We start from the raw sequence: 17,468 nt of genomic DNA on the forward strand, positions 1-17,468 counted from the left end.
TTGAAAAATCATGGCGATCGGGGGAGGTCCCGGATGACTGGGAAAAAGCTAATGTTGTGCCCATCTTTAAAAAAGGGAAGAAGGAAGATCCAGGGAACTACAGGCCAGTCAGTCTCACCTCAGTCCCTGGAAAAATCATGGAGCAGGTCCTCAAGGAATCAATCCTGAACCACTTAAAGGAGGGGAAAGTGATCAGGAACAGTCAGCATAGATTCACCAAGGGCAAGTCATGCCTGACTAACCTAATTGCCTTCTATGATGAGATAACCGGCTCTGTGGATGAGGGGAAAGCAGTGGATGTGCTATTTCTGGACATTAGCAAAGCTTTTGATACAGTCTCCCACAGTATTCTTGCCAGCAAGTTAAAGAAGTATGGGCTGGATGAATGGACGATAAGGTGGATAGAAAACTGGCTAGATGGTCGGGCTCAACGGGTAGTGATCAATGGTTCCATGTCTAGTTGGCAGCCGGTATCAAGTGGAGTGCCCCAAGGGTCGGTGCTGGGGCCGGTTTTGTTCAATATCTTCATTAACGATCTGGAGGATGGTGTGGACTGCACCCTTAGCAAGTTTGCAGATGACACTAAACTGGGAGGAGTGGTTGATATGCTGGAGGATAGAGATAGGATACAGATGGACCTAGACAAATTAGAGGATTGGGCCAAAAGAAATATGATGAGGTTCAACAAGGACAAGTGCAGAGTCCTGCACTTAAGACGGAAGAATCCCATGCACTGCTACAGACTAGGGACCGAATGGCTGGGCAGCAGTTCTGCAGAAAAGGACCTAGGGGTTACGGTGGATGAAAAGCTGAATATGAGTCAACAGTGTGCCCTTGTTGCCAAGAAGGCTAATGGCATTTTGGGTTGTATAAGTAGGGGCATTTCCAGCAGATCGAGGGATGTGATCGTTCCCCTCTATTCAGCACTGGTGAGGCCTCATTTGGAGTACTGTGTTCAGTTTTGGGCCCCACACTACAAGAAGGATGTGGATAAATTGGAGAGAGTCCAGGGGAGGGCAACAAAAATGATTAGGGGGCTGGAGCACATGACTTATGAGGAGAGGCTGGGGGAACTGGGATTGTTTAGCCTGCAGAAGAGAAGAATGAGAGGGGATTTGATAGCTGCTTTCAACTATCTGAAAGGGGGTTCCAAAGAGGATGGATCTAGACTGTTCTCAGTGGTAGAAAATGACAGAACAAGGAGTAATGGTCTCAAGTTGCAGAGGGGGAGGTTTAGGTTGGACATTAGGAAAAACTTTTTCACTAGTAGGGTGGTGAAGAACTGGAATGGGTTACGTAGAGAGGTGGTGGAATCTCCTTCCTTAGAGGTTTTTAAGGTCAGGCTTGACAAAGCCCTGGCTGGGATGATTTAGTTGGGTTTGGTCCTGCTTTGAGCAGGGGGTTGGACTAGATGACCTCCTGAGGTCCCTTCCAACCCTGAGATTCTATGAACCAAATTCATTTATTTGAATCAGTTTCCCCACAATGAGTGGGGGAGGGATAGCTCAGTGGTTTGAGCATTGGCCTGCTAAACCCAGGGCTGCGAGTTCAATCCTTGAGGAAGCTGCTTAGGGATCTAGGGCAAAATCAGTACTTGGTCCTGCTAGTGAAGGCAGGGGGTTGGATTTGATGACCTTTCAGGGCCCCTTCTGGTTCTATGAAATAGGTATATCTCCACATATAGTTTGTGACACACACACAACCCCACCCTTTCTCCCAAGATCTTATAAATTGCACTATTGTTATTTTTATTGTTCTCTTTTAAAATAGTTGGGATGTTTTAGATATAATAGGGAGGGCTTTATAAATATCACAGAGAGGGATAGCTGAATGGAGGTCAATGGATTTGTGTTCCACCCAGGGCTGGTTCCAGGCACCAGCATTCCAAGCTGGTGCTTGGGGTGGCAACCCCTGTTGTTTTGCCCCCAAGCAGCACGCTGAATTGCCGCCGCGGATGGTGGGGGCAGTCCCTGTACCCTTAGGGCGGCAGGTGCGTTTTCACGGCAGTGGCAATTCAGGGGCAGCTTCAGAGAAAACTCTAGAGCTGGCCCTGGTTCCATCTGATAAAGTCTGTCCTGGTATAAACACTCTTCTCAGAACCTTTATTTGAACTAGATGTCCAAGGGGCTGGAAGGAATTCCATCCCTTCAGCCCTTTTCTTAAGTGGCTGAAGCTCAAAGTCATCTTCTTTAGTCACTGGTAACAAAATTATTCTACTTAATCCTCCGCTGTTTCTGGGGCTGGTAGAATGCAATAGCACACAGCTCCTGTTTAGGCATAAGATTTACATGGTTATGGAGATGGATCTCATAGTGCTGGCATCAAAGCTGATCACAGTAGCTAATTAAGACAAATCGAAATTGCCAACTAGCCCATTTAATGATTTCTCAGGGAAGACTTGGGGTAATTGTACATTTTTGGGGGTGTAACTTTAAAATTTATGTTTTTAACAGCTCATTGAAGAGCAAGGTAAGTGATGGGACTGGCTGGAACTGTGAATGATGCGGGCAGGCTTAGTCCAAGACTAGGAAGCACCTCAGTCCTGAGGTGGGAAAGTTCTTGCTCTTTTAGTCAAGATCCTTCATGCATCTCTGCCAGTGAACCACATTTCCAAATTGCTGCACCCCCACTTCGACTCAAAGTAGCCAGTTGTACCAGCTTCTGGGGTTTAATCAACATTTCCTGTAACTGATCCCTCACTTCCTGTGCATGTAGAGTCTCAGGGCCCAGCTCAGCAAGGCTCATATAGATCATAACAGTATTTTCCCCCTCTAGTAGCTGGGTAGTTTTCTATTAAAAATACCTATCTTGAATACTCTGCTTTTCACCCATAGGTCTCATAGTGCTTTACAAAGGTTAGTATCACTATCCCCATTGTATGGATGGGGGAAACTGAGATGGTAACTGGACTTTGCCAAGGTCACCCAGCAGGAGAGTGACAGAGTTGGGAATAGAACCCAGGATGTGAGAGTTAGCAGATACAGTCCAGTGCTCTAAGTAATTGTCTTTACAAAACAAAAACAAATTTAAGAAACCCTTTCAATCAGTATTGAAAATTTGAGCACTATAGCAGGAGCTAAAGTCACTGCTGGTGTAAGGAGGCCAACCCCAGACTTTACTGAAGTTGTGTTCCTTTACAATAGCAGTGAACCTGAGGAGTTAGGTTCACTGCTAACACCTTCAGAGGTCAGTACAATGAGTAGTGAGGAAGCAGCATCTCATTACCTAACACCTCTCACTGTTTAATAGTGATATTGTTCTTGGGGATTCCTATGTTAAGTAAATGGCTGGTTGCAGCCTTTCCTAGATTATTTGGGCTGGGAGCTGGAGCAGGCCTTTAGGATGATGCTTTATATTGCTAGAAAGGCAGCCTTCCCTAAAACTGAATTAGGGACTCAGACAACCTTTGTCCCCGACATCAACAATCTGATCACTTACTCGCTGTAGCCAGACATCTGCTTCCATAAGTGACAGACACTCTCAGCAGATTGTCAGAGCTGAATAAAGTAAAAACCATGTACAGAAAATCAACTGGAGAATTTTAGCTGAGAAAATAAGAATACAGTTGTTTGTCTAGAACTTTGAGACACTAGCTGCTAACTTGCTAATAAACCTACACTGACATCCTGTTCCTACCTCCTCTCTGAACTGGAGGCAGGGATATGCAGAATGCTGCTACAGCACTTGAGTCATGCCATCTCCCTGTCAGCAAGGAAGCTGCAGGCCTCCCCTTGTGGAGCTTGTTGTGTCTCTCCCTGGCTCACAGACAGATCAATTTTGACACACTTTCCTTCCTGCCAGGAGAACTCACTATGGCTCCAGAGCCAACACAAAAACCTGTTCTGACAGCACACCTGAGGGTTTGTACATTCGGTGTTTATCTCATGCAAGAGCAAAATAGTAGGAACACTTACTCCAGGCCTCTTATGAAGTGCCTCAAAGGCCTTTAATTAAAGGGAACTTGTCAACTAAAAACTGAGCTGGTAACTTTGCCTGAAGGCAGTTTTGGCCAAACTGCTGTGGCTGGGACCAGACCCTGATTCAACCATCTTTCTATCAGTTTGGCCAGATGTTAACCACAGCTGGGCCCCAGATCAGAAGAGAAAACAAAAACCCCACATCTCAGACACCACATCCCTGCTCCCTTAAACAGATCTAGGTCACAGTGGGTTTAAAAAAAACAAAGACAACTGCTGTGCAGTCTGAACAATGCTCAAATTCTGCTAGTCTAGTCAGGATCACAGAGTGTTGGCATGCCAGCACTCAGTGACATGGTAAGTCACCAGCATCCCTGGAAATACCCTCCTCAGGTGTATGAGGGTCAGTCCAAATCCTTTGCTCAGGCAATATTAAACCAGGCCAGACTCAGCCATGTTGAGTTCAGCTCAGGTACAAGTGGGGTGAGCCTGGTGTAAGAACCTAAATAGAACAGAACACAAAAATTTGAACTGAGACTTGCAGAAGGAGCTTGTGATACTTAAGCCACTAAGACCTGCCTTTCAGCACAGACTTGTGTCCAACACTCCCCAAGCTGCCTTATTCCTCCAGGGACATTTTGCTTGAATCTTTCACTCATGTGAGTGAAAGCTTTCAACTTTTACCAAGTCACTAAAAAAATGAAAAAAGTGAACTGGATTGGGGGGGGGGGGGGAAGAGAAGAGAGAAGAGGACTTTGCAAGGGGTACCGAGTTGCCTGTAAGTTGGACACCAAGGATTCTTCTGGCTTTTGAAAGCTACCTGCAGCAGCTGAAGCTTAGAGGCTGGATACTGATTCTTACCTTTCCTGTGAGCATTATGATGCTATATTGGAATTCAAGAAATTAAGAAGCCCCAGCTGCAAGAGTCAGACAGACAAAGGAAATCTAGGAGTTGACTCATCTCTGCTATGGAACAGTGGTTGTGTGACCTGCAGAAAAGTAGTTCTTTAGAGAAAGGATTAAAAACCCACTAAAATTAAGCTTGCTAGACAGCCATCTTAGTCTGTCTGTAGTGTTCTCATCTCAATTAAGAAGCTTCTGATGCCAGGATCCAGGGGGCTGCACACGTGGAAGAAAAGGCAAAAAAAAGCACACACACCCGCTTTTCTGCCCCTTTCAGTTTCTAAGGATCAGCTAGCATGAGACCCATGAGTTGTGCAGGTCAGTTAGCAAGATTGCCACTAAAACTTGCACTACATAGGATGCAGAAGACCACTGTCAATCCTTAGGAAAGCTTCAGCTTCATGGTTCCTTGCATGAAAGCAGAGTGGGTTACAAGTCAAAACTATTCATGCAGGATTCAGACAGAATGAGCACATAGGTCTCCAGAGATTACCTCAAATGGCTTTTCTGTAAGCAAGAGACTAGAATCTCAGGACCTGGTACAGGTAGAAGGAAGCTCTTAAGGTCTCAACAGAAGCACCCTGTACAGTTCTCAAAGAGTGCTGGAGATCTTAGAGTATAGGCTTTTAAAACTGCCATTGGGACAGAACTAACTATTGCCTGAATCATAGTTTTGATAGTGTGGAGAGAGAATATACCCCACCCTAAAAAAACCCACACATGTTGGCTGTTTTCCCCCTTCCCTTAACTGAAGCTGCTGGGGCCAGGAATGTAGGAGAAGTCAGGCAAGATGGTTTAGAGGGGAGAGCCCAGCTCAGAGGGCACGAGATGTAGTTTCAATTAAATGCTCTCAACCAATTATATATGTGAGAGAGGTGAATGAGACAATAGTCAGACTGACAGCCTTTAAACAATGCTTTTTTATTTTTATTTTTTTGTTAGAGAGATTCTGCACCATACATGGTCTCTAGGGGGATTAGAGGAAGCTATTCAGTGTAAAGCCTACTTACTTTTAACAGGCTTGAAGGTATTCCTGGGAAAAGAGCCATTGGCTAATAAGTTAATTACTTTATTAGCTTCTCAAGGCATTCACCTGCAAACAGTCAACTGGGTTCAAGGTGTGATATTAGTGCTGGCCAGAGAAGTTAGTCCCCACTCCTCCCACAAAAAACTCTACCCCTTTATACATTAGGAACTTTCCAAAGACCTTGCTAGGTACAGTTATAATATGGTCCCTAGTCTGCCTTCTTCTGAAGCACCTCTTCTTTCTCAGGCTCCTCCTGTGGTGTTACATAGGCTCTGCCAGATGGGGTGAAGGGTCCCACCAGCCAGGAGAAAGGAGTGTTGTGCTCTACATACTCAAGCAGCTCATCTATGTACTCCTGGGCTTTGGTTATCTTCTCCTGGCTCTGGGAGACACTTGGTAGGTCCTGGAAAGACTTGGCAGCAAAGAAGGAATTGTGGAGCTCTTCTAAGTTCTTGAGAACCTGCTGCACCTTTTCCTGTAGGCTGGAAGGGAGACCCTGGATGCTGGCCTTCAGGGTCTGACAGGTGTCCTGCAGCTGCTGAGTGATGCTCTGAGACATGGCCAGAGTGTGAGACTCCACCTCCTGTAAAGCAGCAAGTTAAGAGGTTTAGAAGACACATTGAAGTGAAGTGAACTAGGTCTTGTGGCAAGTTGCCAGCACTATTATGATGGTCTCATGCTCTTGGGGGGGGGGGGGGTCAGGGCACCATTTCTTGCCCCTGAATTGGAATATTAACTGCCCCACTAGTGTCCTAGAGGAGTGGAGTGGAGAGGGAGGGACCTGGGCCCGCCCTCTACTCCAGGTCCCAGCCCATGGGCCCTGAGGATAGTGGTAAACCACATGAACTGACAGTTCCTTCCCTGGGCTACTTCCCTCTCCTGCCCTTCTGCAGGGGGGGGGCTTCCTGCCCTCCCTCTGCACAAGCCAGGTGCCCCTTTACCTAGGGTCTTGGGATACTTAACCTACCACAGCATGTCTCCAAACTTTCCTCTGCTTCCCTTCAAACTGTTCTCTGCTCCAACACCACTCCCCTGTCTGATTGAAGCAGGGGTTTTTAATCAGGTGACTGACTGCAGGTGCTCTAATTGGCTTCAAGGTGCTGTAATTAATCTATAGCAAACTTTATTCCCTCTACAGGGAATAAGGCTCCTTTCTAACCCTCTCCTGCTGCCCTCTGGCCATGCTGTATCATAGTCTGTTTTCTCTGCAGTGATGTCCCAGTTCATGCCCCTAGTACTGCTCTCCATTAGCCCAATACCTTTGGCTCTGTAGAGACTGCATCACTACTTCCTTCTGGCTGCTTGCTGCTCCAGTCAAGCCACATCTGGTGCAGCTTCTGCTGGCCATCCTGAAGCTTCTGATCAACATTCTGCCTGATAGAGTTAATCTAGAAGGGGACAGAACCAGCAAGGAACAAAGGATGAATCTCTACTACAAGAACTTGCATATATTTTATGCCTCACTGAGCCACTTATAAAGATGGCAACACCAGCATAAAGAGGCTACTGGACACAGCAGCACTGCTGGGACAATACAGCTATTCTCCTGGATTGAGCCTCTTGAGGCCACAGAAACCAATAATGCATCCGACGAAGTGGGCATTCACCCAGGAAAGCTCATGCTGCAAAGCGTCTGTTAGTCTATGAGGTGCCACAGGATTCTTTGCTGCTTTTACAGAAACCAATAAGACCATTTTCCACAAAAATGGAGTTAGGACAGGATACTTAAGAAGATGAGGGAACAGAGTTCCTACCAGGTCAAGGACTTCATGAAACTGTAGGAACGTCTTCTGCATGCCTTGCTTAGCCTGTCTCACTTTGCCCAAGGAATGCTGGTAGGCACGTTGGCGGAGCTGAGCTGACAAGGAGCCCAGCTGCACAAAGTAGCCCTGATGCTGGACAGCAGACTCTTCAGCTCCCTCCACAGATTCAGCTAAGCTTGCTGTAAGGAATGAGAACAAGGTCAGTCACCCTTTTGGATGAAGGGCATGGGGTCAACATGAGCCACCCACTCTATCCAAGGCCTCACAGAGCTGAAGTTCCACAAAATAACCAGGGGTTTAGATTTAGAAACATCACCCCAATAAGACATTTTATTCCCTTCAGCAGCTGGCTGGAGGCATCTGCCCCATGAGATTATATGAAAGGTCTCATGCCAGTCCCAAAGTTACTGCCTCCTAGGTCATCTTTCATGAGTGTTTAAATTGCAAGTGTACCTATGATACCATGTATTGGAGCTCTTGTCCACCACATCCCACCTAGAGGTGGGAAGAGTCATAGCTAAATTCTGTGCTATAGGGCAGATGGAGTCACACTTTCAGCCAGGTGTTCTACATGAAGGGAGATCATGTCAGTTGAGGGGTCCCATTGAAGTCAACAGGCCAGGTACCTGGCATGAGGTGGGTCTATGCAGATAGAAATGCAGAGCTTTTCAGTACAGATAGGCATTTCCCTGGTAATGGAGAGTTCAAGTCCCCATGGAGACCCAGGTGAGAGTTACCAGGGAAGATGACTGCATTCCAACTCTTCCCTGTTTGGCTGATTCTGTGCCATTGATATGACCAGCCTTCCATTCTCAGTATAGAGGAATGCAAAAAGATTAAAAGTAACCCAGGAAGAACAGACATGTCAATCCAAGCATATGGCTTCCAGCCCTTTACTCAATGAAGTTGTGTTCACTCCCCTGCCCCTTCCCCACTGCAGGCTCTCTGGTCTGCTCAGTCTGTGTCATACTCTTTGGGGCCTAGCTACACAGCAATTAACACCTGCTGCTGGCCTACATCAGCTGACTCTGGCTCATGGGGCTGTTTTATTGTGGTGTAGACATTCAGGCTTGTGCTGGATTCTGGGACCCTCCTCACTCGCAGTCTCTGGCCTGAGCCCAAACATCTACACAGCAATTTTTAGCCTGAGTCAGCTTACCCAGGGCAACCACAGCCATGCTGTGGGTCTTATTCCAATGTAGACATACCCAAGGACTTTTTCCAAGTGTACATTTGCATTCTGCAGTGTGTTATTTGTGCAGCAATAAGAATCCAGATTTAGGCATCCAGACCAGAGGTCTGAATTACCCTCCCACTTGTCACCTCATTTGTCTGTTTTTAACTCAAGCTGCACACTAGATTCCTGTGAGAGGAAGACTTTTAGCAAGTTTCTCTAGGTAGTTCTCCTAGTTGTGTCCAGTCACTTAACTATTTGTACATGCAGCTAGAGGAAATAGCAGTGACATCTTGAATATTCTGTAGCTTTCAGCTTCACTCAATGGGAACAAAACAATGGTAGCTGTACTACTGTCATGTGACAACTATTGTTGGTAACTATGGTGAAGAATCAGTCCCTTACTTTTAGGCACCAAGTCCTTTTGGGTCAAGAAAGCCATATTATCCTTGGCGTTGTTTTGCTTCACTCCAAGGCTTCTACCTAGAACAGTCTCCATCCCACTGGCATTGCTTCCTGCTACAGATTTAGTGCTAGTGTACACCCTCAGAGCTATTTAAACCATCTTTCTGAAGTGATTTGGGGTACTCAGAGCCCCCAAGAATATGGTCCTTTTGCCTAGTTCCACCTGCTATCTCCAAAAAAAACCTGTGCCCTTTTCCTCAGGGACAGATCCAGAATGGAGTCATTTGTACAAATCCTTGTCTTTGCAAGTTGTGCCCACTTCAGAGAGTTTGGCCTCATCTCTCCAAGAGTACCTTGAAATAGGTGCACTATACAAGGCCTCTTTCTCTGCCCCCTGAAGATTAGGGTAGGTACCCACCCCATAGGTTGGAAGATATCTGTGTGGGAGTGACTATGCCAGAGTCCAGGTTAAAAATCCCTCACTAGCCTCATAGGACCTAGCTGTTTCTTGATGCCTAACCTGATTTAGTTAGACTGCTGGTGAGGGAACAGAATGGCTGGGCCTTCAGCAAGCCTGCTGCATTAATGCTTAAAAATATCACACCTTCCCAGCCTCATGTTCTCACTCTTTGTAGGAAAGCTATTTAATGGAGGGAGAGACAGACATGTACTATTTGTAGTTAAGGGTCAAGCATGCATTCTCAGACCTAGTTCCTCATCTGTGATGGGGAGGTAGTGATCCACCAGATCCTCAGATTTCTCCAGCACAGCTTCCACTCCACTCATAGCCATTTGACCCACTGTGGAGCCCATGACTGTGCTCATGCCACTGGTCACCATTGATTTTGCAGCCTCTATGCTGCCCTGAAGAGTCTCCTTGGTGACATCTACCACCTCAGTCATTCTGCTGCTCACAGCATCCACCTCTTTGGAGGACACCAGCTCTTTGGTGTCCAAGAGATCCTAGGGGAAGAAATCAAATTGGTATAAAACTTGTTTCCACCTATGCCAGTGCTGTACTACAGGGGTCTGACCTTGAGGGGACTGTACCAATATCTCCAGAGTTTTATAGTTGGATGGGAGATGGAGTCTGGGCACCAGATTGAGTGGGAGCAAGTATTACTAGAGATGGTGGTTGGGTTTTTCCAAAAGCACTTAAGTGACTGACTCAATGGGACTTGAAAGTTCCTCCCAGTTTTATTTAATGAGCAGTCAGGAGTACATTAGTAGATTTAACTCTTTGCTCCCCAGCTATATTCCCAGAGGATTTTAGTGGCAGGAATATTTATGGAAACAGCAGCTATTGAATATTTGCTCTGAGCAAATGTCACATTAAGCTTTATAGCTTCAGGCTCTCTGAGGATCAATTACATTGTACACTTTTCAGGGATAATATCCAATATGACCTATATGCATAACCATGAGAGCTTACATATTGAGTACTTCACATGAACTAAATCTAAGAAGTGTTCAGCAGAGACCAAGGTGGGCTTGTGCCCTTTTTGGCTGCTTTAGGATGCCTAAGAGGACTGAGGAGTTTCAGAAGGAAAAAAAAAAAGTCTTTAAATAAAGAAGTTCAAGTCTCATCTGGCCTAAAAAGTTAGTGAATCACTGCAAGGGTCATGAGACCTGAAGTTGTGCAGTTGAATAGACTTCCTCTAAAAAAAAAAAACACATATATCTCCCTCTCAACATTTTGCATGAACAGCCATCTTCAAGTATTGATCTCCCCTTCCCTATCTAACAGATCTCCCAGCTAAACTAAGACCAGACTATTTGATATAAAAGGTAAGAGTCTTGAGAAGCGCCTCAGGTCTTCATCTATCAAAATAGCAGGAGAGGGCATAAGTCTTTGCTGGCCAACTTCAAGGTAGGTAAGATATCATGTAATTTCAAGTAAAAGAGATCAAGGATCACTATTTGTGGCAAATTCAGACAGTAAGAACTAAAGTTTGTCAATTATGAATTATTTGTCCAGCTCCAACTAGCAGCTGAAAGGGTAGTGTGATAAGAGGAAGCCTTCTGTGAAAAGAGCCTAGTACTTTATTCTAGGCAGAAAGAATTTGATTGTTTGCCGAGAATTACAACTAACCTGAAGACTCAGGGGCAGCTCTGAACTAGCTCTCTAGAACATTGACACCAGACCTTCCCACCCATGAGAGGTAATTACCTTATCTGCTGGCTCTTGGACTGGCAGCTTCTCCTCCAGTTTCTCCAGGCCCTTGCAACCGCCCTCATTTGCGATTGCAACTAGAGACAAGATATGAAGCATGTAGTCTCCAGGTTTACAGAGGGTATGTGCAGACATATGCTAGAAAAGTCATTTCATACATTGGAGAAGCATGCTTTTACTCAGTTGGCATTAGACTAGGCTGTTTGAATAGAGCTGGTCAGAGTTTTCCCTCAGGAAATGCCAGTTCAAACACAAATTGGAGTGTGTTGCAGAACAGATTGTCGAGTTAAGAAAACCACCATGTTTTTGATAAGGATGATGCACTTACAGCAAATTTTATAATCTAAAACCTGCTGTAATAGTCAAAACATCAGCATGCTTCATTTAGTCTCTAATAAGGTCATTTCAATATTTCTGAGAATTTCCTGCATAACAATTGACTTTTCATGCAATGATGCTTCCATATTGGAATGGAAGAAAACAGTTTCCCACAGAACAGAAACTGAGTCCCATCAGCAAGTCCAAGACACTAGTCATAAATGGGCAGTTAGGTCAAGAGCCTCCCAGGGCAGTGTTATTTCAGGTAATATTCCCCCTCCATATAGGGTGTTGTTCTTACCCAGCCTAATGCTGCTGCTGCTCTATTGTCTTTAGAGAGTGGTAGAAACCCCAATATTTAATGGGTCAATGCTTCAAAGGCAGTTCTTTGCCGACTATCTGAAGTCAATGGAAGATATGTGGGGAGCAGCTATGAATATGGGAACCCAAGAGGGGGAATGTTCTTTATGCCTTAAGCAGCTGGATAAGCTGAGGTGTTTTAGGAGCCATCTCCAGAGAAAGGGGAGCAGTCTCCTCCTTTGCCAAGATCACTTGACACCTGAGCTGCCTAGTGACCTTGGCAGTCTCTTTATATGCCACTAGGAGCACTTACAGACAGGGTTCTCAGGACAGCGAGGACAGATGAACAGCTGAGGAATTATCCCTTGTAACAGGGGATGCCTGAAGCCAGAGCTGCCTATGCCAGTGCAGCAAAGACCCAGAGAAAGGTTTGCCCAAGATCTGCATCTAGGACCAGATTTTTGGAAAAAAATCTGCACCCAGCAGCTCTTATTCTCAGTGGGAGCTGCCCAGTGTTCAGCACTTTTGAAAGACAGGCCCAGTTGTGGATGTGAGTGCACCCCCCACCCCCAGCAACCACCTTCTTTACACAACCAGATTCTGACCTCCTCTTTGGTCTTCCCAATATACTGCTGCAAAAAAGCTATGTTGCCTACCTCTTTGCCTCCAGTGCTGAGAAGAGCAACAGTCTCCTTTGCCACCTGGAGTTGCATGAATGATCTCGGGGGGGGGGGGGGCGGCGCATGGGGAAGAAGGTCTTACTCCACAGGCTTGCTACACCTAGAACCCCTCCTTCAGTCTGCTGTGGTTTTAGACTTCTGCTCTTTTGAGTCTGACAGAGAGCTTCTAAAAAGCTCTGTACAGACACCCTCCCAGTACAAGCCGGAAGCATGCAAGTTTTGAACTAAGATGACGGGCAAGTGATGTTCACGATCACTGCTTTCCACAGCATCCCCTCTTTAGTGTGGGCATAGTCTATTTCAAATTTGGTCCGTCCAGAGAAGGGACCTGTTCAAGCCTTTCAGAAGCTGCTAGCACAACAGTTATTACTGTGTTATCGCTCACTTGTAAAGTCACTCCCCCCCAAATAGCACTGAAGTCCAGAACTCTTCAGAACTGGAGCTATGAGGTGCTTCCCTCCCCCGCCCACCCCCACAAACAAGCTACCCATTGAACACCAAGCACCCACTTGCTTTCCCTATGCCTTACAAAAGGGAAGGCCATTGCCAGCCCATGGCTTACTCACTCTGAGGCTCCAGATCAGTTAGAGTCGGCTGTGCACTAGTGACAGCTTCATCAGCCATGGCAGTCACTTTCTCTGCTGCCTCGCACACAGATCTGATTAATGGCTGGGTTTCTTTGGCAGAAGTCAGGGCAGACACCACCATGTCATAAGTAGACTTGAACAAAGTTAGACCAGCCACTTGACTCGCTGTGGTCTAACAAGGCAGAAAAACAGTCATGTAAATGATGTGACAGTTCATACCGGAATCAGTCCTCTTTTATAACCCTCACTAGGTAACAGTTTTGTTGCCACAGATCTCCTGCCCTAAAACTGTTCTTCCGGCAGGGGATTCAGGTGCCCCCCCCCACTGCCAAATTGCCAGAAAAGACCTAGCACTTCGGCGGTGGGTCCCGGAGTGGAAGGACCCCCTGCTGCCGAAGACCTGGAGCGGAAGAGGCTCCAGGGGCCCAGGCCCCATGAAAGTTTTCCAGGGCTCCCCAGAGTGAGTGAAGGACCCTGCTACAGGGCCCCAAAAAACTCTTGGGGGTCCCTGTGGGGCCCAGGGCAAATTGCCCCACTTGCTTAACTTCTACTGGAAGACAGGGCTGCCCAGAGGGGGAGCAACTCTCCAGGTATTCCCCCCAAATCAGATTTTTGGACACATACCACAGAAGTTTCCCCTTCCCCATTTCTCCCTCTAGTTTTGAGGCACAGAGGTGTGTTGTAAGCCACACTGCTAGAAACTCATATCAATGTAAACATCACTTGCTCTTCAGCAGTTTGACAGGTCAGCCCTGGACCCCTCTCTTTAGGGGAGAGTTCTAGGGTAGCTCAGAAAACTAGTAACTGGGCTTTATGTACACCCTTTCCCCCCCCCCCCCCCCAACATAAGTTTGCTTGACATGCTTCCTTCAGGCCAGAGACAGCTCATAGTAGAAGTTGTCTCGATCAGGGAGTGGCAACCTTTGCCATGCAGCCCACCAGGGTAAGCCCCCTGGCAGGCTGGGCGAGTTTGTTTACCTGCCACATCTGCAGGTTTGGCTGATTGCAGCTTCCACTGGCCATGGTTCACCACTCCAGGTAATGGGGACTGGGGGAAGCCACAGCCAGCACATCCCTCAGCCTGTACTGCTTCCTGCAGCTCCTATTGGCCTGCGGCCGCAAACAGCAATTGGCCAAACCTGCAGACACAGCAGGTAAACAAGCCAGCCTGGCCCACCCTGGTGGGCCACGTGTCAATGGTTGCTGATCCCTGGTCTAGATGTTCACCTAGAGTAGCCTGAATTTGTCAGGCATGTCATGGACAGATTACACCACAGCATACTCCAGGAGCCTGTCCCAGAGGATGGCCAGGAGACTAGTTCCCAAGCAGTGTGTGTAGGGGGGGGGGAAGCAAGTGGCATGGGAAAGTCAAGCATGGGTGGCAGATTTAGGGACAATTAGTAAGAACTAGCTCTTCAATGGCTAGCAAGCCAGGAAGTCCTACTGAGGCTTGTCATTTTACCTAGGGCAGGCAGTGGCTGAGATTGAGCCAAAAAGCTTTAATAGGCTCTCCACAAGCCACTTGCATGTAGCATAAAAACAAAAAAAGTTATAGCACCTGTCACTTTGACAAAGATATCAGAAGGAATTTAGAATAGGAGCATTTGCCAAGTTTTGGCTCAAAAAGCAGGCCTATTCTCCACTCAGCCACCAGCATAATGCTGCTGCAGTTCAATGGAAAAATCAGACCCAGGGAGTTCCACTTACGAAGTATAATCTAGTGTGTGTTCACTGTGGTAAGTGGAGAGCACCACTGGTAACTGACCATTCCCACTCAAGAACATTAGGGGCTGGTTCAGGACTAAGAAAAAGACCCCTGTGTCACTATAACAGGGGCAAGGACTGCATGCCTAGACACTGGTGAAGGACTAAGCTGCACAGATCAGGATCTTACACATGCTGCGGAGCAGTTACCTGCTGCTCCTTGCTGTCTGGGGCAGGGGCAGGAGTAGTTGTTTGGCTCTCGTCAGACATCTTCTAGTTAGATGCAACTGAAAGGCAAGAACAATCCAGCAGTTGGTCAGGACTTCTCCTACAAGTTATAGCCGCCAACAGAGTGAGTACAACCCAAGAACTGCAACATGCATTGAAGGCAATAGGGTGCTGCTACGAAGGGAGTCTGCAGGGCAGCCCCACTGCAAGAGCAGAGGAATAATCCAGGCACTCAGAGAGAAGGCAGCCAAGCAGTGCTAGAGTCTGTAACCTGCTCAGGATCACTGGGCCAAGTAGCTTTTGTTCAGACTGTTTTCTAGTCTATGCTCAAGGTCTCCCACCAGAGAGCACAGCCACCATCTTCAAATCAAGCCTCATGCTCTCAGAGCAGAGCAAGTACAACTGCACCTTCAAATCTCCCCCCCCACCCAAAAGTTCCAGAGGCACCAAGATCCAGCTTTGTTCAGCAAAGTTCTCCTTCACCCCAAAGTCTCAGATTTCCCTTGAGACCTGGGAAGCTGACCCAGCGCTAGGGAAAGCAAAGCCCAGCCAGGCCTACTCACACTGCAGGCAGGATCTCACTACTGCAGCTCACCAGGCTTTACAGGGCCCAGCTCATGCGCAAGGGCCCATGCGCTACTGCCCCCCCTGCCCCAGGGTCTGCTGCTCTTGGTGATGGTCTCCCCTCCATTGTCATTTTAAGCCTTCCCCTCCCACTCCGGATCCCATCTGCCCTTACGGGATCTAGCTGGCACAAGCTGACTGGCTGCTCAAGGCTCCTCGCACTCTGTGCTGGGTTTGAGGCCTGGCGCGATGTGGTCACCACAGCACGCCTCCACCAACAGTCACCCCCTGCTGGCGCCCACAGCACCAAGCTGCACATCCAGCAAGTCACAGCTTGTTCCCCAGGATGCAGGCCCCAGCTATTTCCCTAAAGCCCCCCTCCAAAGTGTCACCTTGTGATCAACGAGCACATCTACCCCTCAGGCAAAGCCATGTGAGCTTGGGGGGAAAAAGAGAAGAGGGAAAAAATTAAGTTCCACAGCTGCCCCTCCCATTTGTTCCGTGAAAGCCATGGCTAGAGTTTAGCAAGCCTGTGGCAAGCTCTTCCCCCCCCCTCCAAGCATTTCTGCAGGGGGTCCCAGAGTCTGGGCAGCTTAAACTCTATTTTAAATTTTAGAATAAACTTTTGAGAGTCAGTCCCCTTGTGTCATCACATGGGCTCAAGTTTTGTTTACATGGCATATTTCCTCCTCTCATGCCAGGTCTAGGTAGTTTTAAGAGAATCTAGTGTTCATCACTTGCTGCCTGTTCCCCACCCCCCTTGGAATTCCAGCCCCATATCATGCAATTGACATTCTAAGTGTGTGTTAGAAGAGTCTCTAGCTCTGACTGCTATGGAGGGAAAGTGAGAAGGCCTGAACCCTGAAGGCTCAAAAACCCAAAACAGCAATAAAAAATAAAATGAGACATTTTACAAGTGTCAAGATTTTTTTTTAAGCACCTAGAGTGGACCTTATTAAGACCTCATATTATAATACCTAGACATTATAAGAGGCAGGTAGTAGCTTAATGAAGAATCTTCACCACAGCTTATGCTCAAATAAATTTGTTAGTCTCTAAGGTGCCACAAGTACTCCTGTTCTTTTTGCTGATACAGACTAACACCGGCTGCTACTCTGAAAACTTCACCACAGGTTTCATTGTATTCAACTCCCACCTCCAGGTAATTAGCACTTTTGCCAGCTCCTTCCTAATCAAAGGCTCTGGTTGCAGTGAAAACCCACCTTATTTCTTACTCAGAGGTGGAGAGGAGAGAACAGTAGCAGGTCAGAAGAGACCTCCACACTCTGGCCTTTTATCACTCCTCCCCAAATATAAACCAACAGTCAGTCCTGTTGTTAGACTAACACCCTGCAGCTTTTTTTCCCAGAATACCACCTCTTATAGAGACCAAAAGAAACTTTAATCAACAAGCACTTAGGAATACTTTTAGATTTAAGAGCATTAAAGGAGAATAATAGGTCTCCCTCTCTCTCTGTTAGAGATAGGCAATAGAAAAACCACCCCTCTGCTTAAAAACAATTACTCCTCTTCCCCCCCGCCCCCATGGTGCAGCAAAGAGAAACAACTGACTATATTGTATTAAATAACAGAACCACCAGGGTTTAAACAAGTCTACCACTTAGAAACCAGCATACTCACCTTTCTTCCTAGCTGAATCTCTACTCACCAATCCAAGCACCATACAATACACCCTTCACTCTGCCCTTAATATATAGCTACTGA

The 17,468-nt window shown here is 46.8% G+C and overlaps 1 protein-coding gene across 1 annotated transcript; it reads right to left on the reverse strand.

Annotated features, from left to right (window-relative positions):
- Positions 1-5,717: 5,717 nt before the first annotated feature.
- Positions 5,718-17,468, reverse strand: LOC120381256 (perilipin-3-like). Its single transcript, XM_039499431.1, has 8 exons — positions 17,385-17,468; positions 15,162-15,238; positions 13,227-13,419; positions 11,360-11,439; positions 9,897-10,152; positions 7,602-7,789; positions 7,107-7,235; positions 5,718-6,430 (listed from the first exon to the last, which is right to left on the reverse strand). The coding sequence occupies exons 2-8, from the start codon at positions 15,219-15,221 to the stop codon at positions 6,056-6,058; spliced, it is 1,281 nt and encodes a 426-aa protein (XP_039355365.1). The 5' UTR covers positions 15,222-15,238; positions 17,385-17,468; the 3' UTR covers positions 5,718-6,055.

This window comes from Mauremys reevesii, linkage group 13 (genome assembly GCF_016161935.1).
Source record: "Mauremys reevesii isolate NIE-2019 linkage group 13, ASM1616193v1, whole genome shotgun sequence".
NCBI lineage: Eukaryota > Metazoa > Chordata > Testudines > Geoemydidae > Mauremys > Mauremys reevesii.

Bases quoted from the DNA above. Each gene is read 5' to 3' on its own strand.
- LOC120381256 (XM_039499431.1), bottom strand. From the start codon at position 15,221: ATGTCTGACGAGAGCCAAACAACTACTCCTGCCCCTGCCCCAGACAGC. The intron at 11,440-13,226 runs GTGAGTAAGCCA...TCTTGTCTCTAG, and splicing joins AACTGATCTGGAGCCTCAGA to TTGCAATCGCAAATGAGGGC. The intron at 7,790-9,896 runs GTCTGAGAATGC...CATTCCTTACAG, and splicing joins CATCACAGATGAGGAACTAG to CAAGCTTAGCTGAATCTGTG.